Raw genomic sequence first — 12500 nt, forward strand, 5'->3', positions numbered from 1 at the left:
CTCCATCTCTCCCTCTCTGTCTCTCCCTCTCTATCTCTGTCTCTCCCTCGCTCTCTCTCTCCCTCCCTCTCTCTCTCTGTCTCCCTCTTTATCCCCCCCCTTTCTCTCTCCTTCTCTCCCTCTCTCTGTCTCTCCCTCTTTCCCTCTCTCCGTCCTTTTCTCTCTCTCTCCCTCCCTTTCTCTCTCTCTCTCTCTCCCTCTCTCTCTCTCTCTCTCTCTCTCCCTCTCTCTCTCTCTCTCTCTCTCTCTCTCTCTCTCTCTCCCTCTCTCCAGGACGATCGTGTCTCTCATATACAATGTGCTGAAGACCTTCATGGAGATGAACAGCAAGCTCTTTGATGACCTCACTGCCTCTTACAAAGTGGAAAAACAAAAGTGAGTGTGTGGTCAGGTGTGTGTCTGTGTGTGTGTCTGTGTGTGTGTGTGTGTGTGTGTGTGTGTGTGTGTGTGCGAGTATACTGTATATGTGTGTATGTGTTCAGATGTGTCTTTGTGTTTGTGTATGTGGTCAGGTGTGTGCTCGGATGTGTTTGTGTGTGTGTGTGTGTGTGTGTGTGTGTGTATGTGTGTGGCAGGAGTGTGTGTGTGTGTGTGTGTGTGGTGTACTTGCCTGAGTGACCTTGTCCTTGCACTGTGTGTCTGCATGCATAAATATAATACCAGATTTATATGTGTAACATGTCCAACCCCCCCACCTTCCCCTCCTACCCTCCAACCCCCCCTCCCCCTTATCCTCCTCACCCCACCTCCTAACCTCCCCACCCCCCTTCCTACCCCCCCACACCCTCCCCCCCCTCCCCCAGGGAGTTGAAGCGTGAGCGGGAGCGCGTGGAGCTGTGGAGGGGCCTGGAGGAGAAGCAGGAGCGCAGGCTGCAGAGCCTGGGGGAGGCGAGCAGGAACCAGAGGAACCTCCAGGAGCGGGGAGAGAGAGGGGAGCCTCCCCAGCCCTCCTCCCCACAGACGCCTCACCCTGAGCAGCCAGACCCGGAGCCCAGCGGGCCCTCCACCACCACCACCACCTAGAGCCACCCAGCCAACCAACCAACCAACCAATGACCAGCCAGAGTCAAGAGTCCACACACACACACACACACACCCTGCCAGACCAAATACACCTTAATTAACAACGTACACACACACACACACACACACACACACACACACACACACACACAAGCTACATTAAAGGCCCAGTGTGTAGATTTGAGCTAACGTGCTAAATGGCTGAATGATAAATCGTTAGAGAACCAACCAATGAGATCACATTGATAAAGATACGTTCGGTGAATAGCGCTGAATTGGCCCAAAAGATGCGCTTTCTTAAAAATCTGTTGTTGGGTACGACACTGGCGTTTTATGTACTTTTTTTTCTTTTTCTGTTAGTTTACAAGTAGATATTTGGCGCTGTATTGGAGAAAAAAAAACATAGCTTGTTTTATATTTCCACATTCTCAATATTGGCCAGCAGGGGCAGCAGAGCACAACGCTACATGCTTCACCTTTTCACCTTTTCATTTGCACACACACACATACGCACGCACACACACACACACACACGCACACACACACACACACCCTCCCTAAACCCATTGATAAGGCCCATATCGTCCACGCTCCTGGCTGGGTCTGGGTCTGGCTCCTCTCACCTGTATCTGGTTCTACCTAGGGACTTTTTACCGTCCTGAAAGATGAAGAGGAATGATGATGATGATGATGATGCTGATGCTGACGATGATGATGATACTGAAGTTATGATATATTATAAATATATATAATAATGTTCCTTCTTCTAATTCTTACTCTACTACTACTACTACGTACGTACTACTGGTGTTTTTATATATATATGTGTGGATATTACTGTAGTATTCGTCGGGGGTAAAAACCTAGAGTAGCACTCCTCAACCAGGGGAGGCCGGCCTGGGTAGAAATCGGAGGACGGAGGCTCGGAGGACGACGGGACCCCGCAGTGATGCGGGGAACGGAAGGAGGAACGCTATCAAACACGCGTCCCCCCAACCCTCCCCGCTCCGTCCCCAACCCTCCCCGCTCCGTCCCCAACCCTCCCCCCGCTCCGTCCCATGCGTTGTAATGAACCCACTGTCCTCTACATTTCTGCCTCCGCCAGCCTCCCCTGTCCCCAGCGCACCCGGGGCTCAAACGGGGCGACCGCCCGCCATCTCTGTTCTCTGCCGGGTCCCTGCGGACCGGAACGTGGAAGGGTGCGCTTGGTTTGAGCTCTCGGTTCTGCCTGAGAGACCAAACTAAAGGCTAGACCCCTCACGGGGGATCCTAGCACCTCACTACGACCGTCAGGTAAATCTGGCTTTGGGGCCAGTGGGAGAATGGGCGCGATGATGATTAGAATCAGGATTCTGAAGAGGGGGAGCCATCAGTGCTGCCCCTCCCCCCCCCCCCCCCCCCCCCGCCCATGTGCAAATGACCCCTCTTGCCTAGACCAGTTGGTTGGTTGGTTGGTTGGTTGGTTGGTTGGTTACAGCCTAAACCAGTTGGTTGGTTGGTTCTCCTGGCAAACAGCTTCTAATTGAAATACTGTGGTTGTAGTGGGATATAGAATCAGAATGCAAGGGATAGCTCTCTCTCTTCTATATCCCATTGGGGAAAGGGTCATTTGGAGATCAGGGGGGGGGGCAGCAATGATGGCTCCCCCTTCAATCCCACCGAAACAGAGTAGTCCTTGATGTGCAACCCAACCCAAACAACCACTCTCCCACCCACCGGCCCACCGAGCCACCCTCCCACCCACCCACCCAGCGTGCAGGGTAAACCAAACGCACCGCCCAGCCCCGTGACCCCAGGGGAGAACAGAGATGTGTGCAGGTGTTGATCCCTGGGTGCGCTCCTTCTGCTCAGCAGGTCGATGCTGCTAGACCAACACCTTGTTCTGATGTGACAAACATACCTTTATTCTCATCTGGTCATAGACGGAGGGATGAGGGAGGGAGGGAGGGAGGGGGGGAGGGAGGGGGGAGGAGGAGGAGGAGGAGAGGTAGAGAAGAGTCAGAAAACATCTTATTTTAGCAATATTCTTGTTTGTTTGGGATAATGTGTGTAGAACAGGAGGTAAGGAGGAGGGGAGGGGGGTGGGAGGAGGAGGAGGAGGTGGAGGAGGAGGAGAGGGGGGTAGGAGGACGAGGAAAGGAGGAGGGGGCGGGGGGGGGTGGGGGGGCGTCTCAGCAACCCCTACCTCTAGCCAAGGGTAGCTGGTGGAGGTAGAAGCCAAAGGACGGGCTTGTTGTAAAGGATGGGATGAGGAATGGGATCAAACAGGTTTGATACGTGTTCGAATCCTGATTCCTAAATCCTGAATCCTGATTCTTGATTCCTGATTCCTGATTCCTGATTCCTGAATCCTATCCTGATTCCGTTCCGTACGTTACAATGAGCCCGTCCAGCGACTTCTCCCCTCAGCTAGATTCTACACCCTTGAATTATGTCTTTAATATTCACATTGTGTTCCTGTACTCTACTGTGCACATTCATTTTTATGAAACAATTTGATTTTTATTTTTTTATTTTATTATTATAATTTTTTTAGTATGTTCATTTTGTGGATATTTATGATATTTATTTGTGATTTTGTCTGGAATTGTGACCTTATCAGAGGAAGTTGGCAAGGGTTAGAAGTTGGTGTGTGTGTGTGTATGTATGTATGTATGTATGTATGTATGTGTGTGTGTGTGTGTGTGTGTGTGTGTGTGTGTGTGTGTGTGTGTGTGTGAGTATGAGTGAATCAGTGACAGGGGATGTGTACAGACAGAGCGGCAGAGGGAGAGAGTTGGCATTGGGAGTGCCATCCCGCCTCTCTCTCTTTCTCTCTCTCCCTCTCTCCGTCTAAGGAACAGGGTATGGATTAGAATGTAACACATTGATTGATTGTGATTTCGGCGTCTGTTACGTGGAGGGGTTGGCCGCCTGTCTCCACACACTCCAAACTGTTTTCATTGAAAGAAGGAAAAAAAAAAGAACGAAAAGAAACAAAAAAACCTCACTATTGTTAATAACACACTTCCTGTTTACCCACAATGCCCTCTGTCTGCCTGTCTGGAGGAGTTCGAGAATAGCCTACTACGTCCCACCGTTCTAGAATGACAGAGAGAGAGAGAGAGAGAGAGAGAGAGAGAGAGAGAGAGAGAGAGAGAGAGAGAGAGAGAGAGAGAGAGAGAGAGAGAGAGAGAGAGTGAGTTCCGGGAAGAAAAAAAAATCGCCTAGTTTGAACAGTGGAACAGACTCCAGTAGTTTAGAGGAAGGCAATAACTAGGGACTGAATATGTACGCGCCTACGTAGCATCACTAAACTAGATTTGCACTGTCAGCCTGCTCTGTGCTCTGTGTTGAAACATAGCGGTGTGTATTTTTTGGGGGACCAACTGGGGTGTGTATTTTTGGGGGGACCAACTGCTTTGGGAGGTTGAATGTAGAGTTTAACATGCTGGGGATGTAGGGTGGAGATGTGTGATAAAATCAACTTCACTTTGAGAAACACTCCAGTCTTTAGTGGTCTTTATTGGTGTCTAAGTCTGTCTGCGTGTGTGTGTGCGTGCGCGTGCGTGCGTGCATGCGCGTCTATGTGTGTGTGTGTGCGTGTGTGTGTGTGTGTGTGTGTGTCTGTGCGTGTGTGTGTCCTTCTCCCTCTCTCTCTAGCAGCTTATTCCGTCTCTCTTGTCCACCTCATTCTAGTCCCCTGACACACACACACACACACACACACACACACACACACAGACCTTGACAACCTTTACCGATGGGGTAAGGGTTCATTGAGGTTGAAGACACAGTCATGTTCAAGTGGATCATCTGGAATAAATAGACTTACTCACCAGGGCTGTGGCATGTCTGCGCACACAGCCAGGCCTCTACACGGAGTACAGTCAGTGGCGGCTGGCCAATAGAGGGCGCTAGGGCGCCGCCCCCACCTTCCAACGCAGCCCCACTTCCTAGTTGGTACTTGTAAAAGATTTGTAAAAATAAACATTGTTTATTCATAAAATGCGGCTGATATTCTGTCGGCGCCTATCAACATTCATTAAAAATGAATGATTGTTGTGTTTGCAGTTTGCCCTTTAATAAGTTATATATAAAAATAATTCAGTTATATATATATATATATATATATATATATATTCTCATGCTAAAATCGACTGTAAATCCAGATTTTAAAGTTGATATTCTTCCCCGTGGAGCATGCCCCCATAACCTGTGCCCCACCCAAAAATGTTATCACCAGCCGCCACTGAGTACAGTACAACTACAGGGTCAGGCCAGGGGAGGCTGGTGGAGGTAGAAATCGGAGGACGGGCTCATTGCAATGCATGGAGCGGAATAAGCAATGATACGGATCCCATGCCTTACAATGAGTCCTCCGATTTCTACCTCCACCGGCCTCTCCTGATGCATTACAATGATTTGATTTGATTAGATTTATTAGCATCCCCTAACCTTTCCTGGGGTCCACACAGAACGTAAACAGTGAGCCCCCCCCGTCCTCCGATTTCTACCTCCACCAGCCTCCTCCTGGTTGAGCCCCGGAGTCGGTGCCGAGGTTCTAGCCTGCCGCTGACCACGTGCGTCATCATCATCATCATCATGGGGTTAAGAGGGGTTAGGACAATATTGACAAGCATCGACATTTTCCAGCGAGTCACCACGTTTAAATGGCGTTTTCAACATAATTGCGATGATGTCAGAGTGTCCGCTCGTTTTTAATGGGGGTTAAAAACAACAACAATGATTTCGTTCCGTTCAGATAGCCTACCGGACAGTCCGGGAGAAGAGAGGCGCGCTCACCCGCTCCAACCGATCCACAAACACAAGGTATGTGCGCTGTGTTCGTTATCTGTGTGTGTGTGTGTGTGTGTGTGTGTGTGTGTGTGTGTGTGTGTGTGTGTGTGTGTGTGTGTGTGTGTGACAGGGGGGTTAGATCATTAGAGTGATGGTTAGATTATCCGCTTATCCGGTTTGAATTGAGTGTTATACTTTTAAATGACGCGTCAGAACAGAAGTCACCAGAAGCGAAATTAAAGAGTTTTTCATAATTTGCATTTGAATAACGTTCATGCAACAAACAGTGAAAACAGTAGCCGATTTGTTGAATTCAATATGAATGTTTTCTGTCATCAAAAGCTTAGAATCTGTCTTTTTTAATTACTAAAATATGCATTCATATAATTGATAAAAATGTGACGATAAGTTCATAAAGACGAATCATAGATGATTTGTGAACATCGCAGGGAATATAATGATAATTGCGCAGACTGGATACTTCGGTCCTGACTGACGGTGCTGCTATGTCCCCGGTGGCCGCTAGGGGGAGTTCTCTATTAGCATGAGAGAAGGATGCTGCCAAGCCTCTGATGTCTTTTATGATGCATACATTGAAGTGAGACTCTCATATTGAGGTTACACACACACACACACACACACACACACACACACACACACACCATATCTCTGATTGAACTGTATTTAACTCACTTAAATGGGACAAGTTTGCGCAACAGTATTGAACACTGTGTTATCTGTGGTCTGTTCCCTCTCTCTCTCTCATTCTCTCTCTCATTCTCTCTCTCATTCTCTCTCTCATTCTCTCTCTCATTCTCTCTCTTTCTCTCTCTCTCTTTCTCTAATTTTCTATCTCTCTGCTCTCTTTCTCTCCCTATCTCTCCCTATCTCTCTCTCTCCCTCTCTCTCTCTTTCTCTCTCGACCTCCCCGTTTCCCCCCTCCCTCCCCCGCTCTCTCTCTCTCTCTCTCTCTCTCTCTCTCTCTCTCTCTCTCTCTCTCTATCTCTCTGCTCTCTTTCTCTCCCTTTCTCTCTCTCTCTCTCTCTCTCTCTCTCTCTCTCCCTCTTCCTCCCCCTCTCACTCCCTCTCTCTCTCTCTCTCTTCCCCCTCCCTCTCTCTCTCTCTCTCTCTCTCTCGCTCTCTCTCTCATAGTATGTGGCCTCGCTCCCTCTCTCTCCCACTCCTCGTCCTCCTGGTTGCCGGGGCGGGCCTGTGCGTTGCCGTGACACCCCTGCACGGTTTCCGTGGTTGCGCTGTGCGGGAGTTCTCCTTCGTGGCCCAGAAGCCCGGCTGCAGGGGCCTCCGCATCACCACGGAGGCATGCTGGGGACGCTGTCACACCTGGGAGGTACACACACACACACACACACACACACACACACACACACACACGCATACACACACACACACACACACACACACACACACACACATTATGCCTATTATTACTTGTGTATTGTGACATAACAATAAACTTGAAACTTGAAACACACACACACACACACACACACACACACACTCCCCCACATGCACACACACACACACACACACACACACACACACTCCCCCACATGCACACACACACACACACACACACACACACCCCTACACACATCTACCAACCCTCGTGTCCTTGCCCCCCTTTGTTCCCTAGAGGCCGGTCCCGGAGCCCCCCTACATCCAGAGGCAGCACCAGGTGTGCACGTACGGCCGCTCCCGCCTGCAGACCGCCCGCCTGCCGGGCTGCCAGCCCCACGTCTCCCCCCTCTACCACTACCCCCTCGCCCTGCACTGCCTCTGCTCCCTCTGCTCCACGCATGACACTGAGTGTGAGACCTTCTGATAGGGGAGCGGGGTGTGTGTGTGTGTGTGTGTGTGATGTGTGTGTTAGAGAGAGAGACTGTGTGTGTGTGTGTGTGTGTGTGTGTGTGTGTGTGTGTTAGCATTGACTCCTGGTGGTGCCCTAGAGATTATGAGTGGTAAAAACATCAGTATTTTTATATACTATTTTTACAGACATCATTATACTATATTGACATCAGTATGTTCATGTACTATATTGACATCAGTATTATACTATATTGACAACAGTATTACACTATATTGACATCAGTATTACACTATATTGACATCAGTATTACACTATATTGACATCAGTATTACACTATATTGACAACAGTATTACACTATATTGACATCAGTATTACACTATATTGACATCAGTATTATAATATATTGACAACAGTATTATACTATATTGACAACAGTATTATACTATATTGACATCAGTATTACACTATATTGACAACAGTATTACACTATATTGACACCAGTATTACACTATATTGACATCAGTATTACACTATATTGACAACAGTATTACACTATATTGACATCAGTATTACACTATATTGACAACAGTATTACACTATATTGATAACAGTATTACACTATATTGACATCAGTATTATAATATATTGACAACAGTATTATACTATATTGACAACAGTATTATACTATATTGACAACAGTATTATACTATATTGACATCAGTATTAGCATTATACTACTGTATATTGACATCAGTTCATATCCCAGTCCTTGGTGTTTGGTGTATAGTTGTGTGTTTATCTTCTAGAGTGTTCTACTGTGTGTCTACATACATCTTAACTGTGTGTCCATGACAATGTTCCTTCGGGACAATAAAGTTGATTGTATCTTACTGTAGAGTATCATCTTTCAAACACTCATATTCTGACCACTAATATGATGCACATTATGATGCACATTATGATGATGCAGATTTGATGACATCGCAAACATTGGGTGCATTTGTAAATCCGCGTATATTCGTATGCACACACACACACACACGCACACGCACACGATTTTGCATTATTTGGGATATTTTGAACACTTTAACTTCAAGTCCAGACACAGCTATTTTGCCTGACAGCGGAGTTAGAACTTTTAACCTGTCCCCATAGGGATGGTATTGCTGCCAGAACGTTTGACCATGCTACCACTGGGTTGACCATGCTACCACTGGGGTGACCATGCTACCACTGGGGTGACCATGCTACCACTGGGGTGACCATGCTACCACTGGGGTGACCATGCTACCACTGGGGTGACCATGCTACCACTGGGTTGACCATCCTACCACTGGGTTGACCATGCTACCACTGGGTTGACCATGCTACCACTGGGTGACCATGCTACCACTGGGTTGACCATGCTACCACTGGGTGATGAAGTTGATGGCTCAGAGTTATCTGATTAGGGAGCCTTTCTTTTCAAAAGCCGTCCCATGCTAGTTCCATGTGCTTCACGCAACGCTCTCGTAATGCGTCACGCAGTAAACAAAACCAAAAAAGCAGTAGGCTGTTTCAGTCATACCCTGACCCCGCCGTTGATGCTGTGACATGGGGAAAGGGGCATGTGAGACACATTTTTATGATGTATGAGGAGGCTAATGATCTGCATTTTCATGATAGGGAGGGGGGGCTCCCCTGGTGCTTGGAAAAAAGACTAAAAACAAGAGAGCCAAGGGTAAAACAAAAAAGAGAAAAGAGAGATGTACACTATCTACTATACAATAAAACACTGTGCTGTACACTATGCTATGCTATGTGTGTGTGTATCTTTTTGGGACGGCACCCCTGATGAAGCCAGACGGCCCCCCGGGTTGAGAAACACTGCTGTAGAATATCGACAGTTTGGGTGACTTTATTCACCCTTGCCACTGAATAAGGTTCAAAAGAAATGCTGAACTCTTGTTTGGTCTTTGGCTTTTCATTGTTTTTATTTCATCAACACTTCCATCAACATTCTTTCTGGTCACCTATTTACAAAATGTCAAAATTGTTCAAGCTCATAAATATAAATACAGTTTTAATACATTCTTTACTCTCTGGTCTGTTTGAGTGTGACTGCTGTGGGGGGGCGGTGGGGGGGGGGGGGGGGGGGGGTCTAGCAGGGTGTGTGTGTGTGAACTCATACAGTGTGTTCTGAACTCACTTAAATAAACCAACATGACAGAAAGGTTTCCTCAAGTCTTTCTTGTCTTACTTCCTTCCCACTCTATTTAACCTCACAAAAATACACAAATAAACAAATTCACGGACACACACACACACACACACACACACACACACACACACACACACACACACACACACACACAGAAAATGCATCCTCTCACACAGACATGACATGACTGACAGACAGGCTCCTCCTCCTCTCTCAGTCTGTAGTATATTGCGTGTCTCCTAGGCCTGTCAGTAGCGTGACTTGCGGCACATGTCACATCGGCAAGCCCGCGCGGTCAGGATCTCGATATCATCATGGTGACGACCCCGAGGGCAGTCCAGACGAACTTTGACCTGAGAAGACATCAAAACCAAATGATTTATATTATCTATTTATGTATCTATCTATCTATCTATCTATCTATCTATCTATCTATCTATCTATCTATCTATCTATCTATCTGTCTATCTGTCTATCTGTCTGTCTGTCTGTCTGTCTGTCTGTCTGTCTGTCTGTCTGTCTGTCTCTCTCTCTCTCTCTGTCTCTCTGCCTATCCATCATCTGTCACCTATTTATCAATCCAACAATCCATCCCCCATCCATCCTCCCTTCACCCCCCCTCCCTCCATCCCCCATCTCTCCACACCCCCTCCATACCCACCCTCCCCCTCCCTCCACCCCCCACTCCCTCCACTCCACCCTGCCCCTCCCTCCCTCCACCCCCTCCCTCCACCCCCCCGTCTCCCCCCTACCTTGGCGTCCCGGGTGATGGTGCAGCAGCGGGAGGCGGAGGTGATGTTGTGGGTGAAGTTGGAGGCGACCAGGACGGAGTAGCGGGAGGGGAAGGCGCTGGACTCACAGTACCCCACGCAGGCGTGCACCACGTGAGTCCCCTTACACGTACCACGCCGGTCGCTACGGATGGTCACGTTAAACGCTGCAGCAGGAGGGAGGGAGGGAGGAGGGATAGATGAGTGTGTGTGTGTGTGTGTGTGTGTCTATCTGTCTGTGTGTGTGTGTGTGTTTTTTGTCTTATAGGTGTGTGTGTGTGTGTGTGCGTGTGTGTCTATCTGTCTGTCTGTGTGTGTGTGCGTGTGTGTCTATCTGTCTGTCTGTGTGTGTGTGTGTGTGTGTGTCTATCTGTCTGTCTGTGTGTGTGTGTGTCTATCTGTCTGTCTGTGTGTCTGTGTGTGTGTGTGTGTGTGTGTGTGTGTGTGTGTGTGTGTGTGTGTCCTCACGGTAGAGGTGGCAGCCAGGGCTGAGGTTCTCGGAGCTCCGGCTGAAGGGAGAGAGCAGCAGCAGGGTCAACGCAGGCAGCAGCACCAGGCAAAGGTCAAAGTTCAGGGGTCGCGACATGAGGAAGGTGGCCTGTTGGGGACAAACAGAACAGAGGGAGAAATACATTAGGCAACTCTTCTCCTCTTCCATCCTCTCTTTAAAGGGAGAAGGTGACGTGTGTTGTGTGTTAGAGGACCTGACCCCGGTTCTTTTGTTGAACAGCTCAAAGAATCCAGAGATTTTTTTCTATTGCACACGTGGTCGTTTAGTGAAGATCACAGGCAGAGTACAAGGCAGCGCTGGACTCTCAGTGCGACAGTCATCAGAATGATAGTAGCCCCAGAGTGAGTCCCGTTATCTCATTTACAATTGCATATATCATCCTCCTTTGGGCTTGGGCACGCCCCGTACCTTGATAGGTCCTAGAACGCTGATTGGCCAACTATTAGTCGCGGCAGACCCATCCTCTGTGCTCGTGACCAGGTCAAGATGTATCAAAACTATACAGTGATTGTTGTCTGTGCTGAGGCGTGTTCTTGTGATTGTCCTAGGGGAGTGATCTCTGTTCCTAGGCTCAAGTCACCAAGGCCACAGAGACTTCCACCCCAGGAGACTCCTACATTCCTAAGAAGCAGCCGGTGTCTGTGTGTCTGTCTGTGTGTCAGTCAGTCTGTCAGTCTGTCTGTCTGACTCTCTGTCTGTCTGTCAGCATGTCTGTCTGTCTGTCTGTATGTCAGCCTGTCTGTCTGTCTGTGTGTGTGTGTGTGTGTCTGTCTGTCTGTCTCTGTGTGTGTGTTTGTGTGTGTCTGTGTCTGTCTGTCTGTGTGTGTGTGTGCGTGTGTGTCTGTCTGTGTGTGTGTGTGTGTCTGTCTGTGTGTTTCTGTGTGTGTGTGTGTGTGTGTCTGTGTGTGTGTGTGTGTCTGTGTGTGTGTGTGTGTGTGTGTGTGTGTGTGTGTGTCTGTGTGTGTGTGTGTGTGTGTATGTGTGTGTGTGTGTGTGTGTGTGTGTCTGTGTGTATGTGTGTGTGTGTGTGTGTGTGTGTCTGTCCCTCTGTGGGGGGAGAGGAGGTGCATTCCCAGTGTTCTCATCGTGTCTCCCAGCCTGTCTGTCTGATGTTACAGTGAATAAAGACAATACCACCTTTATCCTCCGTGCCTTCAGCCTGCAGCTACACACACACACACACACACACACACACACACACACACACACACACACACACACACACACACACACACACACACACACATACACACACACACACACACACAGATAGAGAGATAGAGAGAGTGAGAGAGAGATAGAGAGCTAGAGAGATAGAGAGAGAGAGTGAGAGAGAGTTAGTGAGAGAGATAGAGATAGAGAGAGAAAGAGAGAGAGAGATAGAA

General features: G+C 48.3%; 3 protein-coding genes across 3 annotated transcripts in view; 2 read left to right on the top strand and 1 right to left on the bottom strand.

Annotated features, from left to right (window-relative positions):
- ppp2r5b (protein phosphatase 2, regulatory subunit B', beta) overlaps positions 1–1023 on the top strand; it is a gene marked incomplete at both ends in the record, with an annotated part of 24346 nt that extends 23323 nt beyond the window's left edge. Inside the window, 2 exons of the mRNA XM_080544062.1 lie at positions 274–375; positions 804–1023. Coding sequence (XP_080400188.1) covers positions 274–375; positions 804–1023 — 322 coding nt within the window. The remainder of the gene's footprint in view (positions 1–273; positions 376–803) is intronic.
- A 5932-nt stretch (positions 1024–6955) lies between these two features.
- On the top strand, positions 6956–7645 carry LOC308169278 (glycoprotein hormone beta-5-like; the record flags this gene model as incomplete). The annotated part of the gene is made up of 2 exons (XM_080543956.1): positions 6956–7150; positions 7457–7645. The coding sequence occupies 2 exons, from the start codon at positions 6956–6958 to the stop codon at positions 7643–7645; spliced, it is 384 nt and encodes a 127-aa protein (XP_080400082.1).
- A 2437-nt stretch (positions 7646–10082) lies between these two features.
- The window catches only part of gpha2 (glycoprotein hormone subunit alpha 2), a gene marked incomplete at both ends in the record, with an annotated part of 4600 nt that continues 2182 nt past the window's right edge, over positions 10083–12500 (bottom strand). The window contains 3 exons of the mRNA XM_080544063.1: positions 10083–10187; positions 10587–10771; positions 11073–11202. Coding sequence (XP_080400189.1) covers positions 10083–10187; positions 10587–10771; positions 11073–11202 — 420 coding nt within the window. The remainder of the gene's footprint in view (positions 10188–10586; positions 10772–11072; positions 11203–12500) is intronic.

Source organism: Nansenia antarctica (genome assembly GCF_963989245.1).
Source record: "Nansenia antarctica genome assembly, chromosome: 13".
In the NCBI taxonomy this organism is placed as follows: domain Eukaryota; kingdom Metazoa; phylum Chordata; class Actinopteri; order Argentiniformes; family Microstomatidae; genus Nansenia; species Nansenia antarctica.